The sequence below is a fragment of the Lissotriton helveticus genome, chromosome 1_1, assembly GCF_964261635.1.
Source record: "Lissotriton helveticus chromosome 1_1, aLisHel1.1, whole genome shotgun sequence".
Taxonomy (NCBI): domain Eukaryota; kingdom Metazoa; phylum Chordata; class Amphibia; order Caudata; family Salamandridae; genus Lissotriton; species Lissotriton helveticus.
The window spans coordinates 25877300-25903350 of record NC_136057.1 but is presented as its reverse complement, the minus strand read 5'-3'; the positions used below and the strand labels follow the sequence as shown (position 1 = coordinate 25903350).

The 26051-nt window shown below is 46.3% G+C and overlaps 1 protein-coding gene across 8 annotated transcripts in view; it reads left to right on the top strand.

Annotated features, from left to right (window-relative positions):
- Positions 1-26051, top strand: part of LOC144816669 (equilibrative nucleobase transporter 1-like) — a 475323-nt gene that overhangs the window by 196886 nt on the left and 252386 nt on the right. For all 8 annotated transcript variants that reach the window (XR_013606932.1, XM_078674312.1, XM_078674302.1 and 5 more), the window contains 2 exons: positions 11691-11767; positions 15201-15293. Coding sequence is in view for 7 of the 8 variants with exons in the window: in XM_078674312.1 (XP_078530438.1) it covers positions 11691-11767; positions 15201-15293 (170 nt within the window). In the remaining variant the exon portion in view is untranslated. The remainder of the gene's footprint in view (positions 1-11690; positions 11768-15200; positions 15294-26051) is intronic.

The following is a 26051-nucleotide window of genomic DNA, read 5'->3' as shown; positions in this document are numbered from 1 at the left end:
CAGGATTTAAAAACACCCTTCACTAAAAGATGTGTCATTAAATTCTGAGTTCAGGGATATCTTTCACTTATGTCCCATCTTGTTCCTATGGGAAGATAGGCTGGTATCACATGGGCCCAGCCTCCTCCATGTTACTGTATGGTGCAAGATAGCCTTACTTACAGCAGTGAGCACATAAAATGGCTGCAGCCCACTACCAGAGCATGTGACCTGCACTAGTACATGTTCTACCTTATCCATACACTGCACCCTGCCCAGGGGGGTACCTTGAGCCTTCCATAGGTGTGACTGATGTGCACAGACAGGGAAGGGTTAGGCCCAGCCAGTGGAGACACTGGCCAGGGGGACAGGCAGTCTCTGACTGCACACAGGCCCCGCGCTGGCAGGCCTGAGTCACCATTTTAAAGCTACTCATGTGGGTGGCGCAATCTGCGCTGCAGGCCCACTAGTAGCATCTGTCATCACCAGCCCTGGCACACACAGTGCACTTTACTAGGGACTCCATGGTGATACACATATGCCAATCAGGTATATTCAATTAATATGACAATTTACAGAGGGAGCACTTACACTCTGACACTGATCAGCAGTGGCAGAGTGTCCAAAGCATCTAAATCAGCAAAAACGAAATCCAGCACAGCATCAAAACACATGAGTCAGAGGCAAAAAGATGGGGGAAGAACCACGTCAAAAGGTGTCAGGTCTAACATGCGCTATATCAGACACAAACAGAAGTATGAGACTCGAGGATAAGCGGTGCTGGTGGGGTGCTGCTCTCCAATTAACCAAACCCAGGGTTCTGTGGGAGTAAATGAGCCCACACAGAGGCAGCAGTCGGGAACCAGGTGCTAATGTTGCTTGTGTACCAACGAAGCATCGTGTTGATAAATAAGCTCCGAGGAGATACATAATGTATCAAGTGAGGTGATAAATCTTGGAAATGGCCCCTCGGTCTCAGATTACATCCTGCCTCTTCTCCGTCATTGCCAATTTGGGCTCCAGTAACTCCGCTCAGCTGGAAGTTTCAGCTCAGTCACACTGACGTGTCCAGTCCCGCAAGGCTGCAGGCTATATGATGCCCACGCAGTTGGCACTCGTCAAACGTGGGCCAGATTGCACACATTTAACACCCTGGCTGGGCATCTGTTCCTCGATCATGGAACGGACAGACCGGGGAAAGTGCTTGGCATTATCTCTGCTCTGTCGAATGAAATGTTGTATTTGCTCTGGGCTGTCCACGTCATTGGCTGAAACTGTTCCGTGCACCGGTGTAAAAAGGCAACAAGCCCTATTTCAAGTCGGGGGCAGTGAGTATGAGGCTAGCGAGGACACGTTAGGGGCGCCTCTGGCCTGGATTCACCATAACAGCCCCGTTCCCTCGTCCGCTCCAGTCCCATCTATCCCTGCACCCTTTTTTAAACACGGTAAAAAGCGCACCTTTTTGTTAGATCTCTGGCTGTGCTCTATGACATGCATAAACTGATTTTTCATCCGCTGAGCTGCTGTGTGAAAACACAATTCTAAATCTGTTGGTGTCACCTATCGTGCGTGTGCCTAAACCCTTCTATTTAAAGCTGTTTACAAACTATTGTGCACCCGGCTAGAATGCCCGGGCAGGCGCGGTCACGTTTAAATGAAATAAGTGAAGGCTGCTGTTCCAAACTGTGCCAGAGTCGAGGACGTACACAAGAACAGTCCGCGCTTTTACAAAAACAAGAAAGAACCGAAATGAGGCAGAGGAGCCGATTTAGTGTTGTACGGCGCGCTGAAAGTTTAAAGAAAAACGAGTGGTGCTTGCGCGTGCGCCACACTGAGACATGTGGTTTCAATTATCGTGCCCGTGTCTGGGCATGATAATTCAAACCACATGACGGCCGCTGCGCGTGATAGACAATAGGCCGTGGCGGAGCAATGCGCCCGCCTTTGGCCTATTGCGTGCTCTCTTTGTAAAAAACATGCACTCAAAGCCCAATGGTGTGCCCCAAAAGGAAAAGCACACACTTGTGCATGTGCGATTCCTAGACCCGTTTTCAAACCCCCCTACAAAATGTCTCGTTCTGCGTACTGCAATGCTAAGCGCCACACCACTTTTTTTTTTGTGCAAACCTGGAAGGACGTAACTTGAGGCTATGTCAATTTTTGGAGTAAGCATAGTGAAGCATGGCTCAAAAGCTAATAAAAATGACAGTCAGTGTATACTATCGAAAACTCTGGGTTCTTTTCCAGACATAACATTGAGTTTACACGAATCCCAACAATAAAGGAAATTTAATTGGAAATAACCGAACCAAAATGTGTTATACACCACTCATCCAGCAGGTGGCAGCAATGTCACAAGATACAATGGGCCCGAATCACAGAATGAACTTAAGACTCAATCCTAAACTTACTGCTATTTTGGTATTCACAGAATGCACTTACTACTTTTGGCATTCACAGAATGAACTTACTACTTTTGATATTCACAGAAGTTAGGATTTTGTCTTAAGTTTATCTTAAGACAGACTTAAGACAGACTTAAGACAAAATCCTAACTTCTGTGAATACCAAAAGTAGTAAGTTGTACAGCACTCACAACATTGTCTGTAACCCATGTCTTCTTTTTATACAGCTCTGCCCAGGGTGCTGACACCCCATGTTTTTCCTCACAACTCCATCTCCGGGGCGCGACTGGCCTGTCTTACAGCGCTCTGTCTAGGGACTCAACAGCCTCACATCTCTTACAACGCCATTGCTGGCGTGCCGATAGGCCACACCCCCGTGGAGGCCACGCCCCCCCCCCCCTTAGAACCGGTATTTAACCGCTGAGTAAGTTCGCCGCCTGTCAGAACCTTCGCAACTCCTGAGGCGGAAAGCCGGGAGCTAGCCACTAAATTGTTTTAATATTGTTGTTTCACTTGTGATTATACTGCTGATTTTAAAAGCACTACTCACTTGGCCTCACTGGTCTCGGTCCAAAAACTGCTCGCACAGCTGCCCTCGCGCTGTCAGCGAACGCACAATCTACCACAGCGCCATTGCCGGCGTGCCGATAGGCCACGCCCCCTTGGAGGCCACGCCCCCCCTTAGAACAGGTATTTAACCGCTGAGTAAGAGCGCCGCCTGTCAGAACCTTCGCAATTCCTGAGGCGGAAAGCCGGGAGCTAGCCACTAAATTGTTTTAATATTGTTGTTTCACTTGTGATTATACTGCTGATTTTAAAAGCACTACTCACTTGGCCTCACTGGTCTCGGTCCAAAAACTGCTCGCACAGCTTCCCTCGCGCTGTCAGCGAACGCACAATCTACCACAGCGTCATTGCCGGCGTGCCGATAGGCCACGCCCCCTTGGAGGCCCCCCCCTCTTAGTACAGGTATTTAACCGCTGAGTAAGAGCACCGCCTGTCAGAACCTTCGCAACTCCTGAGGCGGAAAGCCGGGAGCTAGCCACTAAATTGTTTTAATATTGTTGTTTCACTTGTGATTATACTGCTGATTTTAAAAGCACTACTCACTTGGCCTCACTGGTCTCGGTCCAAAAACTGCTCGCACAGCTGCCCTCGCGCTGTCAGCGAACGCACAATCTACCACAGCGCCATTGCCAGCATGCCGATAGGCCACGCCCCCTTGGAGGCCACGCCCCCCTCCTCCTTTCCTCATAAAAGTATGTGCCTACACCGTACGCGCAGCGGGCGCGCCTAAGGCAAGCCCGTCTTCGCCCGTCCTCGCCAAGTCATCGCCTCTCGCCACCCCCCTGCCCAAATTACACGGACGACATACTATTATGACAAAGATCATCTCCTTGCACTAAACCCCAACCGACGATGCGAAAAGCTGGAGGGATGCATTGGACAGACTGCTCTCCAATGTAACTCCTGTAGCCTATTCATATCTGCGCCGAGACTACCCTGTCCCAGAACCACTAGAAAGAACCTTTCTTCGCTCCAAATTGCTCAGCTTAACGTTAGGTCCCTGGTTAAACACCACGCGGAGATACATACTTTACGAACAGATGTAAACCCGGACATATTATTCTTAAGTGAAACCTGGCTCCAGGACGATCTAACCAGCATCCCCAACCTAACTTTACCAGATGGGTTCTCTATGTCCTCCATCAATAGAGGATCGAGGGGTGGCGGCATCGCCGTCATATATAGAACATCTTACACCTGTACCTTTGTTAAGGAAGACATTACGGGCTGTGAAGGCGCACGGTTTAAAATCACCACTAGCCCTCATTTCTCCCTCTCTGGCCTCTTTATCGATAGACCACCGGGCCCCTCCTCGAAATTCATAGAGGAACTCTTAGATTTAGCTCATGCCATGGTCACTAGTTCCGCTAATTTTACGATCTTGGGGGACTTAAACCTCCACTTTGACGCCATCTCGGATCTGACCATCAGCAGTCTTTTAGCGGACCTAACAGCCTTGCAGCTGACCCCCATCATACAATCCGCTACACACTCAGCGGGTCACCTACTCGACCCGGTTTTCACTAATATTCTGGAAGTCAAAGCTGATCCTCCTACACCCATGGGATGGACGGACCACTTCCTTGTTTCTTTCATGATTCCGGCCGCCACTCAACCCAACAGGGCATCGCCCACCTCCTGCCTTAAATGACCCTGGCACAAGCTACAAAATATAAACCTGCCTGCCAGTTTAGGAGAACCTAAATTTGAAATCACGAACGACATTAACATGCTATATGCCGCCTTTCAGGAATGGATCACCAAAGGGCTCGATACCATCATTCCAGCAAAATGGACTAGAGGACGGAACACCCCCTCTAATCCATGGTTTGATGACAACCTAAAAATTCTCAGAAAAGAATGCAAAAGAAAGGAGCGCCACTGGAGGAAGGAGTATAGGGACGAGGACAAAGCGTCCTACTTGACCACACTCAAGCGATACCATAAAGCCCGTGCGGCCTTCTATGCCAAAGAAATTGACTCCAGCCCTAACCCCACAAAAACAATCTTCAAACTGGTCCAAAAGCTACAAAATGGCGGCAACTCTGCCGAAGGCATTTCCTCCACTCAGCAGTGTGAAGACCTCGCCACTTTTTTCATAGAAAAGGTGAGAAAGATCTATAACACCTTTCCACAGAACTCCTCTGCTCCTGCCAGCCCTCTTCAAGTCCCTAGCAAAAGCCCCGGGCTCACCCATCTGCCGCCCATCTCCCACGAGGACCTAGCTAAACTCTGCAGAAAGGTGAAATCCGGTGCCCCCTCAGATTCCATGGGACCAGTCCAGTTTCTGGATTCTCTGGACTTCTTTCTTCCCTCTCTGGCCATGCTCCTTAACCTTTCCTTTTCATCGGCCATAGTACCCACATGTTGGAAACAGGCCTGGGTTACCCCCATCATTAAAAAACCCACGCTGGACCCCACAAAGCCGGAGAACTACAGGCCGGTCTCACTGCTCCCCTGGGTGTCCAAACTGGCAGAAGCCCATGCTAACACCATACTCACTGCCCATATGGCCGAAAATAACATCTTGGACCCTTCCCAACACGGGTTTAGGCCTGGACACAGTACGGAGTCCGCCCTCCTCTCCACCACCGAACACCTTAGGATGATCATGGACACCGGTCAGAGTGCTGCGCTGATATTGCTGGATCTCAGCGCGGCCTTTGACACGGTGTCCCATGATATCCTGTTGAGCCGGTTGGAGGGCTTAGGGATCAGGGACAGGGCACTAGAATGGTTTCGATCATTCCTCACGAACAGATCCTTTCGTGTGTCAGCTCCTCCATTCATCTCCCACGCTCACGCCATTAGCCAAGGAGTGCCACAGGGCTCTGCCTTCAGTCCGTCCCTCTTCAATTTATACATGCAGCCCCTGGCGACAGTGGCCAAAGAATGGGACCTCACACTGGTGTCGTATGCCGACGACACACAGCTGGTTATTACCCTCACTGTGATGCCCTCTACCTCGGCTACAAAATTCAGAGATGGGCTGGCCGCTGTTGCCACATGGATGACTGAAAATTGCCTACAGCTGAATGCAGGAAAAACCGAGGTTTTATTCCTGGGTAAAAACCCCAGTCACTGGAGTGACCACTGGTGGCCCCCCCTGCTGGGGCCTACCCCTCCACCCAAATCCCTGGTCAAAAACTTAGGCGTTTGGCTGGATTCCGCACTGAACTACCAAACCCACACCAAAAAGGTAGCAGCAACTTGCATTGGACTGCTGAGAAGCATGAATCCCATTCTTGGCTTCTTTAATCCCAAAACACGACAGCTCATTGTCCAAGCCACCATTCTGTCCCGACTGGACTATGCAAGCGTACTACTATTAGGCGCTAACAAAGCCGAAACCACTAGGCTCCAGCGAATACAGAACTCTGCGGCCGGGGCAATTGTAGGCCTCCCCAGAAGGTGCTCGGTTAGAGGCACCATCCAGAGACTCCACTGGCTCACAGTGGAAGCCCGTATTCAATTTAAGGCCCTCACCACTGCTTTTAAAATCTTGAATGCGGAGGGCCCTGAACTCCTTCAATCGCTGCTTACTCCATACACCCCCCAGCGCAATCTGCGATCCACGGGTCAACACTTAGTAGTGGTCCCCCGCACAAAATTCAGCCGCATCGGAGGTCGCTCCTTCAGACTTCTGGCGGCAAAACTATGGAACGCCCTACCCCTCCACATTCGCTGCATCAACAACCTACTCACTTTCCGCAAAGCAATTAAAACTCACCTCTTTTCAGGTCGGTAGGTCCCTTCTCTCCCTCCCCCCACCCCAGTAGGTTGTGCTATGGTTCTTAGCGCCGGAACGCCCCGTTGCTGGGGCAGCTGTCGCGCTCAACAAACCCTTAACATAACATAACATAACATAACCCTGGTTGGTAAAACCGCTCAGTCTCTATAACCCCTTGTCTTTTCTTAACTGTCAGTCTTCTGTTACAGTGCTCTCTCCAGTGAGCTGAATCATCTTAAATCCTCTTACAGCGCTCTGTCTAGGGTGCTGCAACCACTTACTTCTCTTACGGCTAGTTGTCCAGTTCATGAAACCCCTGCCTTCGGTTACATCGCTCTCTCAAGGGGGCTGAAACACCATGACTTCTCTTAACAGCTTTCTCCCCATGGTCTTGAAACTTCTTTTCTTATAGCGCTCTTATCAAGGCACTGAAACCCTTACATCTCTTACAGCACTCTTCATAGTGAACTGAAACTGCTTACTTCTCTTACAATACTTTCTCTAGGGTGCCTAACCCCTTATATATGGCCCGCACATGCTTTTGCTCGTGCAAGGGGTTTTGTCTCATCTTACAAGCTTTGGTGTTTCCTTTTATAATTGTTAAAGTTTGAATTTCTGAACTACTGATCCGCTTTAAAATTAAACTATGTTCATACTGTTTGCCGTGTCCAATAACATACAGTATGTCAGAGAAGAGATTCGACTTTGCGTATTCACTCGAAACCAGTGCGACAAGCACTATAACAATCCCTTGCCATTTAAAGCAAAGCAATACATATAGCCTGCTTTGGACACTTTTTGGGAGTTTTCCAGCTCCCTGTATCACCGTTTCGTTCTTGTCTTAGTAGCCGGTGAGTCCACAGTGTCTGAAACGTGATAGGCTGTAAATAATCTACTGCCTACAGCCTACCCTAATCTGTCGAACACAGCAACAGTGGGTGCACTAAATGTAAGTGCTACCTTTTTGTACCTCCTCACACTATGCACTGGTCCATCCCTCCCATCCCCCCTCCTCAAGGTGCCTTCCACTCACCCCCCTCTCTCTCGTATCATCTCTTGCCCCATCTCACTGTCACACATTCTTCCTGTCTCTCTCATGTGGTTCACTTCAGGTCTTCGAGCACATTTCCTTTCCTGTGCCTTTTCAATGTTTTCCTCCCTGTAACCCACCCTCTCCTCCGCTTCTTAGGATGTCTACTGCCTACACAGACACTCACACTTTGTGTCTATAGCGTGCTCTCCCCTTCTTTTTCTCTCACACACTTTCTGCTCTTTCTTCATCCACAAACTATCTATCCCTCTCTATTTTCCTTTCTAACAACTCTGTGCAGCCCTCACCTCTGTCTATTCACTATGCCACATAAATCCACTACACAAATGCATTGCACACCACACATTCCACTATGCACAATTCCACAACTAACAAATTCTAATCCAACACACATAATCCCGCTCCACACCACATACATCCACTCCACTCCAAACTAAAACACATGGGTAAAAGACATTGTTATTTAATGAGCCAATAGCTCTAACTCTCACAAATGTGAGACCTATTGCATTGCAAATGCTTGTTTTTGAGAGCTTTGTTCGCCAGTTTGTCTAACTTTTGGTGTTCCACATCCATCTCTTTACTTGCTGTGTTGTATTGTTAGTTGACTTTGCATGGTGTATTGTACAGTCGATCAGATCATTGCTTGCTGTGTCGTACAGTGAGCCATAGCTCCAGATACTGTGTTGTACAGTTGTTCATGACTTTATATGGTGTCTTGAATAAATTAGTGTATGAATGTGGTATTTGTATAGCCCAACTTAGCAGACGGTAGCGGCACGCTATGCAGGGTCAAAGGAAACAGCCAGGCATCTGAGCCAGTGCTTGCACATCGTTTCCTACGAGTGGAATATCTTTGTGTAACTTGGTTTGTGTTTCCACTGTGCTTGCTCTTTGGTTTATCATCTGGCTGGGCACGTACTTGTATGTTATTTTGCAGTTGAGCATGTCTTTGTACAATATGTTTTACAGTTAGGTATGTCTTCCGTTGGTATGTAGTACAATTGTCTTTGTACGATATTTTGTACGGTTAGGCGTGTCTTCCATTGGTATGTAGTACAGTTTGGCATGTTTTTGTATATGTAGTAAGGTTAGGCATGTCTTTTATTATATGTAGTACTGATGGGCATGTCTTTGTACAATATGTTATACGGTTAGGCATGTCTTCCATTGGCATGTATTACAGTTGGGCATGTGAAAGAATGAAATGAATGAAAGAAAATGTATAACGGGCAACTAAAACCCGAGGCATCAAGGCGCCTATCAAAAAATGAATCACAAAAAGGCAGAGGCAAAACTACAGGTAAGCTTTGGCAAATAGCCGTGTCTTCAGGGCTTTTCTAAAGGACTGAAGGGTGGGAAGGGCCTTAATTTCCGCAGGAAGAGCATTCCACATTTTTGGTTCTATAGTGGAAAAAGCTCTGCCACCCCATTTAACTCTGCGAATACGTAGTACAGATAGCAGCGATTTGTTAGCGGAGCGCAAATTCCTCGAGGGGCTATAAGGGGCCAACAGAGCCCCAATCCCCACTGACCTATTTCTCGCTAAGGCGCCAAAGGTCATGCACAGGATTTTGAAAGAAATCCTGTCCTCAACAGGGAGCCAATGCAACACCTTCCTCGCGGAGGTGGCCGACGCTCGTTTGGGTAAATCCATCACGAACTTGGCCGCCGCATTTTGGACCATTTGGAGGCGCTGCAGCAGCCCCCTGCTGAGTCCTGCATACAGCGCATTACAATAGTCAAGTCGGGAGCCTATGAGTGCAACCACGACTTGCTTTCTAGCCTGCTGGGATAAGTAGTGTTTGATCTTCCTCAAGATGTGAATTATGCCCCAACAGGTGGTACAGTTCTATTCACCTGATGTCGCATATTGAGGGTAGGGTCGATCAACACTCCTAGATTTTTCGCCAAAGCTGCGGGTACCGGACGTGCTCCCAGTGAGGCCGGCCACCAATTATCCGACCAGATGTCCTCCTTTCCCCCACACAGCAAGATCTCCGCCTTCTCCCCATTCAATTTTAATGAATTGTATGTCATCCATTGTGCGACTGCCTCCAAACAAGATCTAAAATTGGAGGCAGCCTCGTTAATAGACTGGGAGAGGGAGACCAGGATCTGGGTATCGTCGACATAGGAGACTAGCTCCATCCCAAAAGATCTTATCAGTCTGGCAAGTGGGGTTACATAGATGTTAAAAAGGGTCGGGCATAATGCCGACCCCTGAGGGACCCCACATTGCACAGACAGGGATGGAGATAGAAACTCCCCCAGCATCACACTCTGTTCCCTCTGGTCTAGGAAGGAGGTCAACAAATTAAGAGCGGACCCCTCCACCCCAATCTCCCTCAGACGAGATGTTAACACTGAGGGAGAGAGGGTATCAAACGCAGCTGTGAGATCCAGCAGGATGAGGAGGGTCGTCTGGCCCCTATCAACTCGAGTGCGGATATTATCCAGCACTATGGTAAGGGCCGACTCGGTGCTATGCTCCCTCCTAAATTCATGCTGCGAATGATCTAAGATGCCAGAGTTCTCCAGAAAGGCCACGAGATGCTTATTAAGATGTGTTTCCAGCATCTTCGCCGCGGCAGGGAGCAGTGAAATGGGGCGAAAGTTTTTAAGTACCCTAGGGTCCAGTGTTGGCTTCTTAAGTAACGGTTTTACCACTGCCCTTTTCCATTGCTGAGGGAAGGTGCCAAACCTCATTGCCCCCATGTCTTCGTACGATATGTTGTACGGTTAGGCATGTCTTCCATTGGTATGCAGTACAGTTGGGCATGTCTTCGTACGATATGTTGTACGGTTAGGCATGTCTTCCATTGGCATGTATTACAGTTGGGCATGTCTTCGTACGATATGTTGTACGGTTAGGCATGTCTTCCCTTGGTATGCAGTACAGATGGGCATGTCTTCGTGCGATATGTTGTACAGTTAGGCATATCTTCCATTGGTATGTAGTACAGTTAGGCATGTCTTTGTGTGATATGCTGTACTATTAAGCGTGCCTTCCATTGATCTGTACTCATTGGGCATGTCTTTCTACGATATTTTGTACGGTTAAGCGTGTCTTCCATTGGTATATGGTACAGTTGGGTATGTCTTTGTATGATATGTTGTACGATTAGGCATGTCTTCCATTGGTATGTGGTATAGTTAGGCATGTCTTTGTACGATATGTTGTACGGTTAGGCATGTCTTCCATTGGTATGTGGTATAGTTAGGCATGTCTTTGTACGATATGTTGTACGGTTAGGCATGTCTTCCATTGGTATGTAGTACAGTTAGGCATGTCTTTGTGTGATATGCTGTACTATTAAGCGTGCCTTCCATTGATCTGTACTCATTGGGCATGTCTTTGTACGATATTTTGTATGGTTTGGCATGTCTTCCATTGGTATGTAGTTCAATTGGGCATGTCTTTGTATGATATGTTGTAAGGGTAGGCATGACTTCCATTGGTATGTAGTGCAGTTGGGCATGTCTTTGTATGATATGTTGTCTTCCATTAGTATGAAGTACAGTTGGGCATGTCTTTGCATAGTGTGTGGTGCAAATGTGCAGGTTGTATGGTTACACTTTTATTCTGCTATATATTTAAACATGCCTTTGTATGTTGTACAGCTCAGGCATGTCTTTACATAGTTACAGTTGGGCATGTTTTGTAGTTTACAGCACAGCTGGGCATTTTACTATGTGTAATATACATGCTTAAGCCTTCTCATGATGTGCCATTCAGTTATACATGTTTTCACATGCAGCGTGTCTTATGGCCAGGCGTGTCCTAGCTGGTCATGTCATGTCATGGTTTTACATGTCTCCACCTGAAGTTAAATATGGTTTCCTTTGAATGGTGCATACTACAGGTGATTGTGTCTACACTATTGGTGCTATATTCTTGACTGTCTGTATTTAAGGCGCTATCCCCAGTCACCTGTTCCTATTTCTCCCACTCCAGCTTCCGCTTGGCTACTGTTCCCTGCTATCCCATTGCTGGCGATTGGAGGCCTCCTTTTCATCTTGACGAACATGCAGGTGTGTGCACTTGTCTCACCACGGCTGGCATTGAACACCCAGAGGACACACATGTAAAGGGCATTCAAGTGGGAGAATGGGGGGGAGGCAGGTAGGGAGGGTTGAAGAGAGCAGGAATGGCATGAAGTGGGCAGGAGATGCGTAAGGGGACAGGAGCGCGACAGAGAGAGAATCCAGAGAGTACACGAGGGTACACAAGAGATGAAAAGCAAGAGGAGAGAATTGAGGGTCAGAGAGTTGAGGGACAATCTTTCAGTGGCTCCCTTTGAGTTTCCAGAAGACACTTATCCAAGCATCAATCATCAGCCACTTGGATAATGGCAATGCCCTGTCCTTCACTATAAGCTAATTCCATGTAGCTAGAATGTAGGTAGTTCAAAACACCGCTGCCCGCATGATCAACAACTTGCCCCCATGGAGACATGCCCGCTCCCAAGCTTAAAACCCTCTATTGGCTCTGCATTAAAAAGAGGGCATTGTTGAAACTCCTCTGCCTGAGCTACAAATCTTGGTCAGGTTTAGGTCCATAATATCTTCAGGATAGACTTAATCCATACCTTCCTGATAGGAACCTAAGATCAAAAAATCAACTTCTGTTACATCCTCGGTGCATTCATGCATCAAAATATGGCGGCTGGGCGTTTTCCTATCTTGGATGTATGATGTTACAACGCCTACTTTTACAACGCCTACCTTTACATCGCAATTTTTACAACGCATACCATTACAACGCATAGTGCTTTTGGGCGCTGGATAGTGAATAGTTTAATTTACTATTCCAACGTCCGTCCCCGTGGATAGTAGGGAAGGTGTTGGATAGTACATTAAACCTATTACCTATCCTAGAGCGCCCCCAAGCGCAATGCGTTGTAATGGTTTGCGTTGTAAAAGTTGCGTCGTAATGGTAGTACGTTGTAAAGGCTGTTCGCCTCCTATCTTGCCCCATACCTCTGAAATAAGCTCCCTCAGTTTATTCATACATGTCCTAGTTTTTCTGGTTTAAAAACCATTATAAAATGTGGGTGTTTTAACGAATAGATCTTGTTCGCGCTATATAAAACCTACAAAATAAATAAATAAATAAATAATTGCCTCTTTCATCCCCTGCCTGTCAGAGAGCCGAGATGTTCCTTCGGGGCCGAGTCATTGCGCCCTATCAAGGTCTAATTAACATAACATAACATGAGGGGACATGGCAGATAAAAAGCAAGAGAAGAGAAGTGAGGGGACAGAGAACTGAGGGAACGTGACAAGGCATCACAGATGAAAATCAAGAGGAGAGAAGTGAGAGAGAAATGAGCGAAACTGACAAATAAAAAATAAGAGAAGAGAAGTGAGAGGACAGAGAATTGAGGGAACATGAGGTGACATAACCGATGCATGGCAAATGGAGAGAAGTGGGGGAAACGGTGAGAAATGATGGGACACGAAGAGACAGGACAGTTGAAAAACAGGAGAGAAGTGATAGAGAATTATGAGAACGTGAAGGGCAAGAGAATAGTGGGAGGATGGAGAGTATTGAGGGAACATGGGGGACATGACAGATAAAAAACAAGAGGAGAGAAGTGAGAGGGCAGAGAGTTGAGGGGACATCACAGAGGGAAATCACGAGGAGATACATGGGAAAGAGAGAATTGAGGGAACATAAGGGGACATGACGGGTGAAAAGCAAGAAGAGAGAGGTGGGTGGACAGAGTATTGAGGGAACACGAGGGGATATTAAAGAAGAAAAAAGCAAGTGCAGAAAATTAGGGGGCAGAGAGAACTGAGGGAGCACAAGGGTACATGGAAGATGCAAGACAAGAAGAGAGAAGTTAGAGCAGAGAGAGAAATGAGGGGACACGACAGGTGCATGGCAAAGGGAGAAAAGTGAGGGGGCAGGGAGAGTGGCGGGAACATGAGGAGACATGACAGATTGGAACCAAGAGAAAAAAAGTGAGGGATTATGAGAGGGCATTAGGGTTGCAGAGGGGATGATGGCATGAAAGAGAGAGCTCCAGAAACAAGAGAGTGACCCAAGAAGGGACAAGAACATTGAAAGAGGGATGTAAAAGAGCAGCAGAGGGACACGAGAGAAGCAAAGATGAGGGAACGGGAGGGGTATGAGCGATGAGCTGCAGAGAAGAGGTGACCGGACAAGATGTACAGGAAGAAACAGGAGGGAGTGTACAAGAGATGTATATTAGAAAGAGGGACGCTTGAGCGGTACGGCATGAGGAATATGAAAGGATAGGAGGGATGTTAGGGTTTGGATGGGATGGGCCAAGAAAAGGCACGGGGATTGGAGTCATAGGGGCAGGGAGGTGCACAGAACGTGGGGTGCTGTATAGTGCGAGGTGATTGGAGAAAGGTAAAGGAGGAGGAATGTCACTAGAAAGGAGGAGAGGTGCACGCTGAAGGATTGGCAGAAGATGGAATAGAGGCTCAAGGAAGCATGGAGGGAGGCAAGGGGGGATATGAGAGACGCCTAGGGGATAGAGAAATATCTCTGAAGGAGTGGAGAGAGGGGTGGAGGGAAGGAAAGACAGGCCTCTACGAATAGAGAATGAGGCATGGAGGGATGGAAAGAGAGGAGGGGAGGGACCGAGAAAGATGCCTGGTGGGATGGAGAGGGAGAGAGAGGCCAGAGGGATAGATATACATATAGAAGGTTGGTGAGTCAGCTGGAACTATGGAGAGAGAGAGAGAGAGTGAGAGAGAGGCATATGAGGGGTGGAGAAAGTGCTAGAGAAAGACCTGGAGGGATAGAGAGAAAGAAAGAGACGGGGGCATGAGGGAATGAAGAGCCGTAGACCTGAAGGACGGAGAGAAGGAGCAAGCATAACCTGGAAGGAAGGGGTGAGGCCTGGAGTGATGGAAAGAAGTCTGAGGGGTGAAACAAGGGAGGCCTGGAAGAAAGGAAGACACATGGAGGGGTGGGGGGATGTCTGAAAGCACAAAAAGGAGCCTGGAAGAATAGAGAGACACAATAAGGGATGGAGAGAGACATGGGGAGGTGGAGAAATAGCTTGAGAGTGAGGCCTCGAGCGATTGAGAGGCCAGAAGGGATGGAGGAGAGCCCGGGGTCAAAAGACGGCTGCATGGTGGTGTGGAGAGATAGGCCTGGAGGAGTGTAGAGACAGGGGGGGGGGGGGTAAATGTACCTGAATAGTTGGAGAGAGGGCCTGGAGGGATTGCAAGAGAGGTGTGGATGGATGGAGTGAGGAACTAGGGGGATGGAGAGAGAAGTCTGGAAGATTGGTACAGACATGGACTGAAGGGGGGTTGCCTGGAGTAACAGATAGAGACATAGGGTGTTGAGAAAGGACTTCAAAGCGGCCTGGAGTGAAGGAGAAAGTCCGTAATTAAGTGAGAACCAGGGGCACAAACACTGCAGAATGTGCTGCTGGGCATTTCCTTCTCTCTGACCTCAGTCTTCTGACTCCCTCTGCAGGTTGGGAACCTCTTCGGCCAGCACAGGTCCACCATCATCACCCTCTACAATGGGGCCTATGACTCCTCCTCGGCCGTCTTCCTGCTCATCAAGGTAATACTGTGGGTCTACTAAGGTGGCTTGTTGCACCTGCATGCTTCCGCCAGTGCTAAATCTGTGCCTTCAATAGTAAACCCTGGTGTGTCAGGGTCTGTTCAGCAACCTACTGGACGTCCGCCTGGTCTGCGTGGTCACCCCAAATTTGTAGCTTTTTGCTGAACCTTATATTGTTGCTGGCTTTAGAACTCTGTGCACGTTAACCTTGTTAACCAGGGGTAAAGAGCCTGTGCCCCTCATTTAAACATAATCAAATTGGCATACTCCTAACTGGTATTTTTAACTTGCCTATAAGTCACTACTATATGATATAAAATGTACCCAGCACCTTGAGACTCTCAAAGGTGATTTGCCACTCTTATGAATCCCGATTTATTTATTGATTGAAAAGTTAAATGCCACTAGTGGACTGCCACACTTATTCTAGCATCCACTATAGTGCCAGTCCTGTGCACATGTGGCTTCAGGTATACCACTGCAGCCTGACTGTACCGAGCAAAACATGCACTGTGACCCCTCCAATTAAACCATATGACAGGTAAAAGCTTCTTATGCTAATAAGCCACCCCATGTAGTCCTTGTAGCAAAGAAGTCAGGGTGCATGGCATTTAAAAGTAGGACATGTAGAAATGTAATGTTAGTATGTTCTCACAGTGACTGGCTCCCAAACGCTACTAGCACTGTGGTAGACCTAGCTGTCCTGTGTAGAGAACCAGATTCTGTTGGCTACTTCTACCTGCAGATTCTTCACCTGTAGAGCAAACACAAGTGTCAGTCTGGATCTGGAAACTTTGAAGCTCTCACATCGCCGGTAAGGGCTCTTGCTTCATATTGAAACCGGAAATGGCATCAGATGATGTAGTCAAATCCATATCGCACTTTTCCTGGTTCAACAAAGTCAGCATCCTTTTTTCAGTGCCTTTGTCATGGATCTGGAGTCCTGCTCTCACTCAGGTTTTTTTTCCTCTCATACAATTCTAAAAGTGCAGTACCATGCTCCCTCAAAACAATCAGGGTTTAAACCCTGGAGGGATGGCAAGGGATAGATGTCCATCACGGACTCTCACCCTTATTGCCTCTGGTGCCTTGTTTCAGACCGCGACTCCCAGACCTGTTTCTCATGTCGTAGCATGCTCCCCAAGGCCATTGAGAAACCTGACGCTAAGCACATTTTGGGTTGAGCCAAGCGTGACAGATGGAGTAGCAAATGTTCCAGGCACCATTCAAAGTCCCCATTTTCATCATCTGGAAGCAACCAGAAGAAGCATAGGAAGACCAGGAAATGGTCCAGGGGTAAGTGACCCCATTGCTGTTCCTCTCCCACTGAACATTTGTCCTCAAAGCCAACGTTGCTCCGGCATCTGTACTGTACCTGGTCCTGGATCATCCTCAGACTGCAAATAAACCTTCAGTGACAGGACCGGCACCTCCCAGACCACTCCAACACCATCTTTCCTCGAGATCCTGAGGCCACGGTCATCACCACCAGCATTCTTCAATGTCATGTACTCCCTTACTGCATTGATTGTCCACATGGAGATGCACAGGAATGCTGGATGGTATGGATAACCATCCAGCATTCCTGTGCATCTCCATATGGACAATTGATGTTCCTCCCCATGGCCCAATGTTGGCTGGCACCTTATCATTGACCTTGATGCCGTCTCCACATTGCTTCAACTCGCTAGTACGATACACGATGCCCCTGGAGGCTCTGCTGCCACAGGCACAACCTCCCTCTCCACATGCGCTGCCAGATATAATGCCACTGGTGCCCCTACTCGATGCTGTCCTGGAGAACAAATCCTGCAAAGAAACCCAACTCCTTATTGAGGATGAGGAATTCCAAAATAGACTTCATGACATTTGCGGAACCAATTTGGGCCCTCTGGACCTGTGGGGGACCCAGGTCAGTATCCTCCGGGAGACTACCAGGGTCCATCTTCCTCTAGTGGATTAGACACCTTACTGAAACTTGCCATGGATCTCCCCTCTGGCTTCCCAACACCTGAAGTGGTCTCCCTGTATAACATTATTTATTTTTTATTTTTATTTATTTTTTTATTTTTTATTTAAGAGGTTTTATATAGCGCTGGCTGGACCCAGGAGTATCAGAGCGCTTTACAAGGTGTTTCCATACAGGTACAGTGTGTATAAGCACAGACAACGGAATAATAAAAGAGCAAGTCCACATAGGATACATGACATCTAGATAAAAAAGTAAAAACAATTGCTAGACACTATGAGTCATACAAAATAGCGGTCACAGTTTGGCGGGAAGCCTCACTTAGGTATACAAAAAACATGCAAGTGAACTGACGGTCATGAGGAGGGGAGGTAAGGTGATCAGATAGAAGGAAAGGGAGTTGGCCAGGCGGGTGGTCACAAGTCATATGCAGAGCAGATAGGTGGGGTGATGCAGAGGGGCGAGGCTACCAGGGAGGGATTAGAAACCCCAGTATTTATTAAGGAGAAGAAGTTTGAGTTCTTTTTTGAAACTGGGGTAGGACTGGTTACAGCGGAGGTCATTCCAAATAAGTGGGGCATTGCCTGAAAAAGAGCGTGACTGAGTGGAATTCTTTTTCTGAAGGGGGGGATAAGTAGGAGGGTGTTGGAGCTTCTCAGTGATCGCGTGCTGCCTGCTTTGGTCAGTTTATTGGAGAGGTATGTCGGTGTGTTTTGGTGGAGGATTTTGTGCGTAATGCAGGCGGTTTTATATGTGGGCATTATGCCGAAAGCTGCGGAGGTATTGGACCTACAGCTTCCAACCATGGACACCAAAACAAATGTCCTCATGGAAGCCCTCTTGCCATTAGCTCTGAGGACAGAGCCCTTGCTCCTTTTTAAGGAGGCCGTACTGGAACCAGTCATGGCAGCATGGGAAAAGCCATCTTCTGCCCCAGCGGTCAACAGACCAGTGGTCTGTCATTACTGTCCTGCGCAAAGGGATTCATCCTTCCTTTCTGTTTATCCTTCACCAGAGAAGCTGGCCATACAAGCTTCTTGTTCTGGTCAGTCAGGAGCCTTCCCGCCAACTCCTGCTGGCAGGAAATCGAAGTGTCTGAAGGTCTGGGGAAAAAACGCTTTCCCCAAGGGAAGCATGGCCCTCAAATCTCTCAATGCAAACTGCCTCCTGGCACGTTTCAACCATGTATTTTGGGATATGGCTTCAGATGATTGTCCACATTCAATTGGGACACAAAACTGTCTCAAAATTACAAGGTGCACTTTTCACAAGCCCATTAGTGGCATAGTTGTCTGCAATTTTAACCAATTTTAAACAAAATATATCAGTCATTTTAGGATATGGAAATTAAATCTCATCCACCACTTTCTAGAATTTTTTATGTCGCATTTAAATAATCACAATTAAATAATCAAAAACTCAACAGTTCCACAGCATTTCTCATGAAGTTTTTTTTTTCTTCTTTTATTGTGCAGTGAGTTTGTATGCAATTTATAATCTTCACGTTCTAATTCATTGTAGTGTTACATTTCCCATGTAGTGTTATGGGTCCCAATGCATTTCGGGATGACCCTTCGTCAGGGGAACACTATCCAGGAATCAAACACATATATATGAGATTTGAGTAAATAGAAAACGCTCCCCCTGATGTGCGTTAACCCTATTCCTAAGGGGTGTTATCGTGCCGCAAGTACTTCAACAGTGGTCCAATAGCAGAAAGAATTGCTTTTAAACTCTACACCCTCGTGTCATGTAATGCGCCAGTTTCCACGTCGTTTCTTAATTCGCTTCCAGTGCAGTATGTACCTCACCTCCTCGGAATATCCCAACAACGTTCTTGCCGTAAGCCATATTGTGTTACGGCAAGAACGTTGTTGGGATATTCTGAGGATGCGAGGTACATATATTTTGTTTAAAAATGGTAAAAATTCCAGAAAACTATGCCACGAGTAGGCTTGTGAAAAGGGCTCCTTGTAATTTTGAGACAGTTTTGTGTCCCAATTGAATGTGATTGATTATGCCTGGCAGGAACTGGTCATGGACACAAGGAAGCAGCGGTTGTTTAATTCTGTTCAAATTGGTCTAATTTGTAAAATGTATATAATTCAGGTGTGCAGGTTATAACCTTTTCAGTGAATCAGATGATTGTCCCTCATGTACCGGAAGACATACAGCAGCATGTCCAGGAGAGGCTATACAAGATGGCCAAAATGCCCCCAGGCATATCATAATATCTGGGTTGGATACAGCTGATTCGGTGGGCTGTGCAATGGGCACCTCCATCACCATCCGCACACATTCCTGGCTCAGGAACTCCAACTTTTCACGGAATGTCTAGTTGAACCTAATGAACTTGCTATTCGATGGGGAATTCTGTTTGGTGATAAAGCTGATTCATTGCTGAAGCATTTTTTAAGACTAGCAAAGCCACTACTCAGTCCCTGTGGCTACAATTGCTACAGTTGCCTCCTGCGTTGAGTGACTACCATCAGTTTCATTGTTTTTGAGGTTTCTAAATTTTTTTTTTCTTTTGCCAATGCCAGCCATACCAGTGCAAACTCAGCAGCAGCCAAACCCACTGATAAAACAATACAGAGGCAGAGCAGAGGAAGGGTCGGTGGATCCAACTAGCAGACCTCCTCCTCCTCCTCCTCCTCTCCTGCACCATCAGGAAATCAGACCTAATGTGCTCCCCCAACACTCTTCGGCCAGCACAGGTCTACCATTGTCACCCACTATAGCAGTGCTTTCGACTATTCCTCCACCGTTTTCCTACTCATCAAGGTAATACTATGAATTTACTAAGGTGTCTTGTTGCACTGCATGCGTCTGACTGCGAAACCTGTGTTTTCACTAGTGACCCTGGTGTAACAGGGGCAGTTCAGCAACCCCATGTGTTACCAGTCTCCTGTGTGAGGGTGGATGTCCTGCTTTCCCTTGGTAGACCAAGGGTTCTCCAGTATTAGGGTGTCTTTCATAGATTCACATGCTTGAATATTCCCCGTCGTCGAAGTGGGAGGCCCACGGTAAATAAAATAGCAATAAATCCCAATAAAATATGTATATAAAAACATATCACACAAATTCCAAAACCAGAAATACTTATAAGTACCAGGTTAGCATTAACACATAGAAACACATAGGAGAAAAGAAAAACACCTTTATAACACATCCATGTCATTATGTTAGTCCAAACTACAGCCAATCAGGCGCAAGCATTTCTCTAGAACCTTCTCCTCAGAGGCTCATGCCCTCAGATTTTCTACCGCACGTCGTGTGAAGGGAGTCTCCCTGAGCTCTGCTCAGTTTTCAACTTTTTTTTTCAAGTCTTCTTTCATCAACCTCATTCCTGAGCCCTCTAGAGCTGAGGCCCTTAAAATTCTTCAGGAGGGAGAGAGGGCATCCTCTGAAATTATCGATTGCTTGGTCGACATTGCTTGTACTGGTTTTTGCCAGCTTGCGGGAGCAGCCGTATTGCGTCGCCAGGGCTGGCTTCGTTCCACCTCCTTCCGCCAGGAAGTTCAGTCGAAAATCCTCGACATGCCCTATGATGGCGAATCGCATTTTGGCAAGCATGTGGACGATGCGCAGCAACCTATAAAAAAAGGACACCGAGTCGACTAAAGGGCAAGTGGACCCCATCCCATCGCTCCTGGCACATCAACAGGCTGGAGCTAATTGCCATCTTCCTAGCGCTCAAATCCTTCCATCTCCTACTCCAAGGAGAAGTAGTGCTCATTCAGACCGACAACACCACCAGTATGCACTATGTCAACAAGCAGGACGGCACCAAGTCACAGCTCCTCTCTCAACTGGCACAGAGTATCTGGGACTGGGCACTTCGTCACCAGATCACCCTGACAGCGGTTCACCTACCAGGCATCTCCAACAGCCTGGCAGATTCCCTCAGCAGGTCCGCGTCCTTGACCCAAGAGTAGGAGCTGCAACAGCCGACTCTGGATTTCATCTTTCGGCTGTGGGGTCGCCCTACCATGGATCTCTTTGCGAGTCCTGTGAACCGGAAATGCCCGTCCTATGCAAGCTGGCTTCCCCATCAAGGGTCGTCCGGGAATGCCCTTTTGATGGATTGGTGCAATCTATTCGCATACGCTTTTCCGCCGATTCCGCTGGTTCCTCGAGTGTTGTGGAAAATGCAGGGACAGCCATGCCACATTCTCCTGATCGCTCCCAGATGGACTCGACAAGCATGGTTCTCGGAGCTGCTGCTTCTCTCACAGTGCGAACCCATCCTCTTTCATCCTCGAGCGGATCTCCTCACGATGGACGAGGTTCATCTGTCATCCGGACCCCTCCTCTCTCAAATTATCAGCCTGGAACCTGAGTACCTTGAATTTTCTCATTTGAACATTTCGCCAGCGTGTAGGGACGTTCTCGCCAATGTGAGGGCTCCGTCTACGATAAAGACCTACAAGCTAAAGTGGAAAAGGTTCTGTCACTGGCTGCCAATATCCGCCCCGTCCATTCCACTCCTGCACAGCTTCTGCTGTTCTTTCTACAGCTGGCTCAATCAGGAAATTTGAATTATTGATATATACTGATCTACGCACTTGTGTGCACCAAGAGTGCCCAGGGACAGTCCTTACCCAATGTAAGGCTCTCCATGCTAGTATTGTACAGCACCTTTTTGAACCAGGAGGTGAACTCCCAGAGCACCTATAAACAAATTTACTTGATATTTCGGTTTACACTGTTTACTTTGGAGTGCATCGGTCCCAATAGACAATTTCTGATTCCCCTCTGGCTCACACCGCTTTGCCCCCATTCATCATGTCTTATGCTGATATCGCCAGTTTAACTAGCAACAAAGCAGATACTTCTGAATTTAACACCGATGATACCAACCGAATCTACTCGCTGATTCAGGAGCCTGAGTATATTCAATCCAGCACTGGCTCTGCCCAAGCTAATATTCGTCAATTACTATTCACAGCCAAAAGAGAGATCAACCAAAGGCTTCACGCCTCCACACCAATCAGGTACCACCGTGTCCAACGCATTCCCAGAGGTTTGCGGATCCCCTTGAAATCCACTCTTTGCAAAAACAACCCTCGTTTTACCGAAAAGTGGTATGGAATATTAAATAAATGTTCCCTAGATTTAATAATACTAATAGTAGACGAATTGTCAAAATTGTTGGAAGGATTAGAAAGTGAAGTCAAACAACTTAAACATGAACTAAGCACCAAACTTACACCTGAAGAACTATCCACATCTCTGGAAGAAATCAACAACCAATTGGATAAATATGTCAAAGAAATAAATGATAGAAAACTAAGAAAATTTTAACGCGATACAGTCGATTATAAACTGGGCGAAGTGTATAATTGGGCCAAAAAATATGCCGCCAGAAGACAAAATCGTACCCAGGCAAACAGATCTACAGAAGGTGATTCATCATCGTCGGAAGACACATCACGCACAGGTTTTTCCAAAGGCAAACCCAGACAACAATTCTTTCATCCAGGTTCTAAGACATCAGACCAACCATCAACTTCCGGAGTGAATAGTGAACTGAGAAATAAGTCCAACATCGCCACAGAAGCTGAGTCTTTTTTAGAGGTTGGCATAGCACCTACCGTAGATCCAGTAGGTCCCGACGGAAACACCACTTCACTACCACCGGCCAAATCGACCAGGAGCCACAGAATTTAATTATCAACATTTCTCAAACTCCTTTAACCATCACACAACGAAAGGTTCTTCAAAAAGGCATGAACTTTGTACCCACGTATCACACCAATGAGTTGAATACTACCATATCATTTTACAAATTCATGAGAACCTTACGGTTGAGGCATTTCTTTACCAACATTTGTGTACCACAAAACAGCCAAGAAGAAAGTACACTTATGGGCTTACGACCAAAGAGCACTTTCATACCACCTACCAGCCATAAAGTTCTAGACACTTTTGAAATAGCTGTTCAACAAGACCTACATGCCATCTTTCAAACTTCCAAAAAACATCATTCTAATTTGTCCATCAATGAATGTCAAGCCTTGAAAGAACTCGCTACAAATACAGACTTAAAATCTGCGAAGCTGATAAAGGAGGTGCTCTAGTAGCCCTAGACACCAGCTATTACACGGAAAATTTGGATGCTCATCTAAACAACCAAGACCTCTACATGGTGTTGAATTCGGATCCCACCAATGACTTCAAGGAAATCCTGTTACCATAGTCAACACCGCTGTTTCTGCAAAAACTATCACAGAAAGAGACAAAAGATTTTTGATCAAGGAACACCCGCAGGTACCATACATCTATCTAGTGCCAAAAATTCATAAACATCCCACAAAGCCTCCTTTCAGACCCATCGTCAGTACTTATAATTCTATCCACGAACCTACTGGATTATACATTGATAAACACTTACAAGCCAGTGTCAGAGGTATGTTCACATACATTCAAGACACCACAGACTTTCTCATCAAGCTCCAAAACATCACTATTCCTTCTGATCGGCCAATCATCTTGGGTACCATTGACGTTAGTTCCTCATACACTTCAATCCCTCATAACTTGGGCCTTGAAGCTTTAGAATCTGCCCTGGTACAAACTCAGAAACCAACAGACTTACAGATTTTCATTCTGGAATTGATGCAATTCACTCTACATCACAGTTACTTCAAATCTTCAAACAATAATCATTACCTTCAGTTGTCCGGAGTTGCCATGGGCAATTGTGCCGCTCCGGCATTTGCAAATTTGTTTATGTACTTTTTTGAAAAACAACATATTTGAACCATCAAGATTGGCAACCATTTTTATGTTCGTACCACCGGTACATCGATGACATCTTCGTAGTATGGAAGGGTAATGAAACACAGTTGACCAATGCCATTAACTCCCTCAACTCAGTAAATGACCGCATTCAGTTCACCTATACCCTCAGCAGATCTGAGATATCCTTTCTGGATGTGCAAGTCAAATTGATCAACAATCAATTTGTTACATCAATACATACCAAAGTAACAGACCGCAACAATTACCTTCATTATCAAAGCTTTCATCAACCTAGTCTGAAACGTCATCTACCGTACTCACAACTACTTCGTGCAAAAAAGATTGCATCTACTTCCGACTTATATGCACAAGATAGTCAGAAAATCATCACCAAATTTCATCAACATGGTTACCCGAAAACTCTCACTCAAACTGCAGAACATAGAGCATCCGCTCGAACTAGAGAAGACTTACTGAAACCTAAAAACATTCCTCAGGAGGATGACACACGCCCTGTATTTGTATCCAAATTTTCCACGCAATCCACTAAAATAAAAGAGTCGATTCGCAAACACTGGCCATTGCTACAATTGGAAACTGACTTCAACAAAATCTTCGACAAACCACCAATCTTTGCCTATCAGCGCTCTAAAAATATTCAATCTTTATTGAAACAACCCACACTGTCAAGGAATATTGTCTTTAAAGGCACAATACCATGCCACAATTGTGGACACTGTAGCAGTATTATACAAGGAAATACTCTATCTCATCCCACAAAAGGCACTCCAATACATCTTCAAGTGAATGCTACCTGCGATACAACTAATGTTGTATATATGTTAAAGTGCCCGTGTGGCCTCCCATATGTGGGAAAAACTGAACGTAAAATCAAAACGAGACTAACAGAACACCGTAGCAACATCCGAACGAAGAATCTGAAGTCATGTATTGCTGCACACTTTGTTCAACATTCTCACAATCCCAGTCAAATCCGATTTCTCATTCTTGAAGTGGTAAATAAATCTCCACATAAAGACAATAACAAACATTTGCTACAACGCGAATTACATTGGATACATTTTCTTCATGCTCTGCATCCGAAAGGACTCTATGACAGATTAGAATTTAGTTGTCACCTACAACAGTATAACTGTATTATCATTACCTTGTGAATATACACTTGGTCTCTCCTTTGTCTGTTCACTGATGTTTATTGATGTTTACCCACGTATCCCACAGTTTTGTTTCATTTCGCCCACTGCATTTCCTTTACTCCATTCATCTATTCCATCCATTCTTCTTTTCTATTTTTAATCTTCTATGTTCCCCCCTTTCTTACATTTGTCCTAAATTATATTTATTTACATTTCCTCACTTTTCATCTTTCTTCATGGTTCACTCTTTTACATTCTTTACATTCCCCTTTCGTTATTGGCCTATCCTGACTCATTACGACCCACTTACACTGTTAATATTTAGTATACTCTGGTTCTATACACCCTTTACACTCCCTCTCTGTTTTGCTCCACCGCACAGTCCGCTTTCTATGCTCACGCATATCATTTTCACTTAAGGAGCATGTACGCATGCTCGGCGTCTTCCTGGTTGCCATTCACTCGGACCGGGTCTAACCATTCTAACGCGTTTGATTCTCTCTCAATGGCTGGTAAGTGGCCTCGTTACTCGCCTAAATTGTTCCCGCTTTTCACGCACTAGGGCTGAGGTCTACATACATCGACAAATCACGTGCATGCATAATTTCGGTAATTCACGATTTTCATTCTTTTCATTTTGTCCTATGGCACATGGTGCAGTTTCTTATTCTTGCACTTTGCTTTCGATTAATACCATTCATCACCCCCATCTGTTTCTTTTTTTAAGCCTTTTCACCCTTGGGTGTCATATCCTTGCTGATCACGAAGTGGCTCACTTTATATGTATTTTAATTTAGAACCTTTCTATCCTTTGTCGACTTTAACCCAAAACCTTCACATCCGTATATGTTCGAGGCATGTGGGCTGCTAAATTCATATCTATTG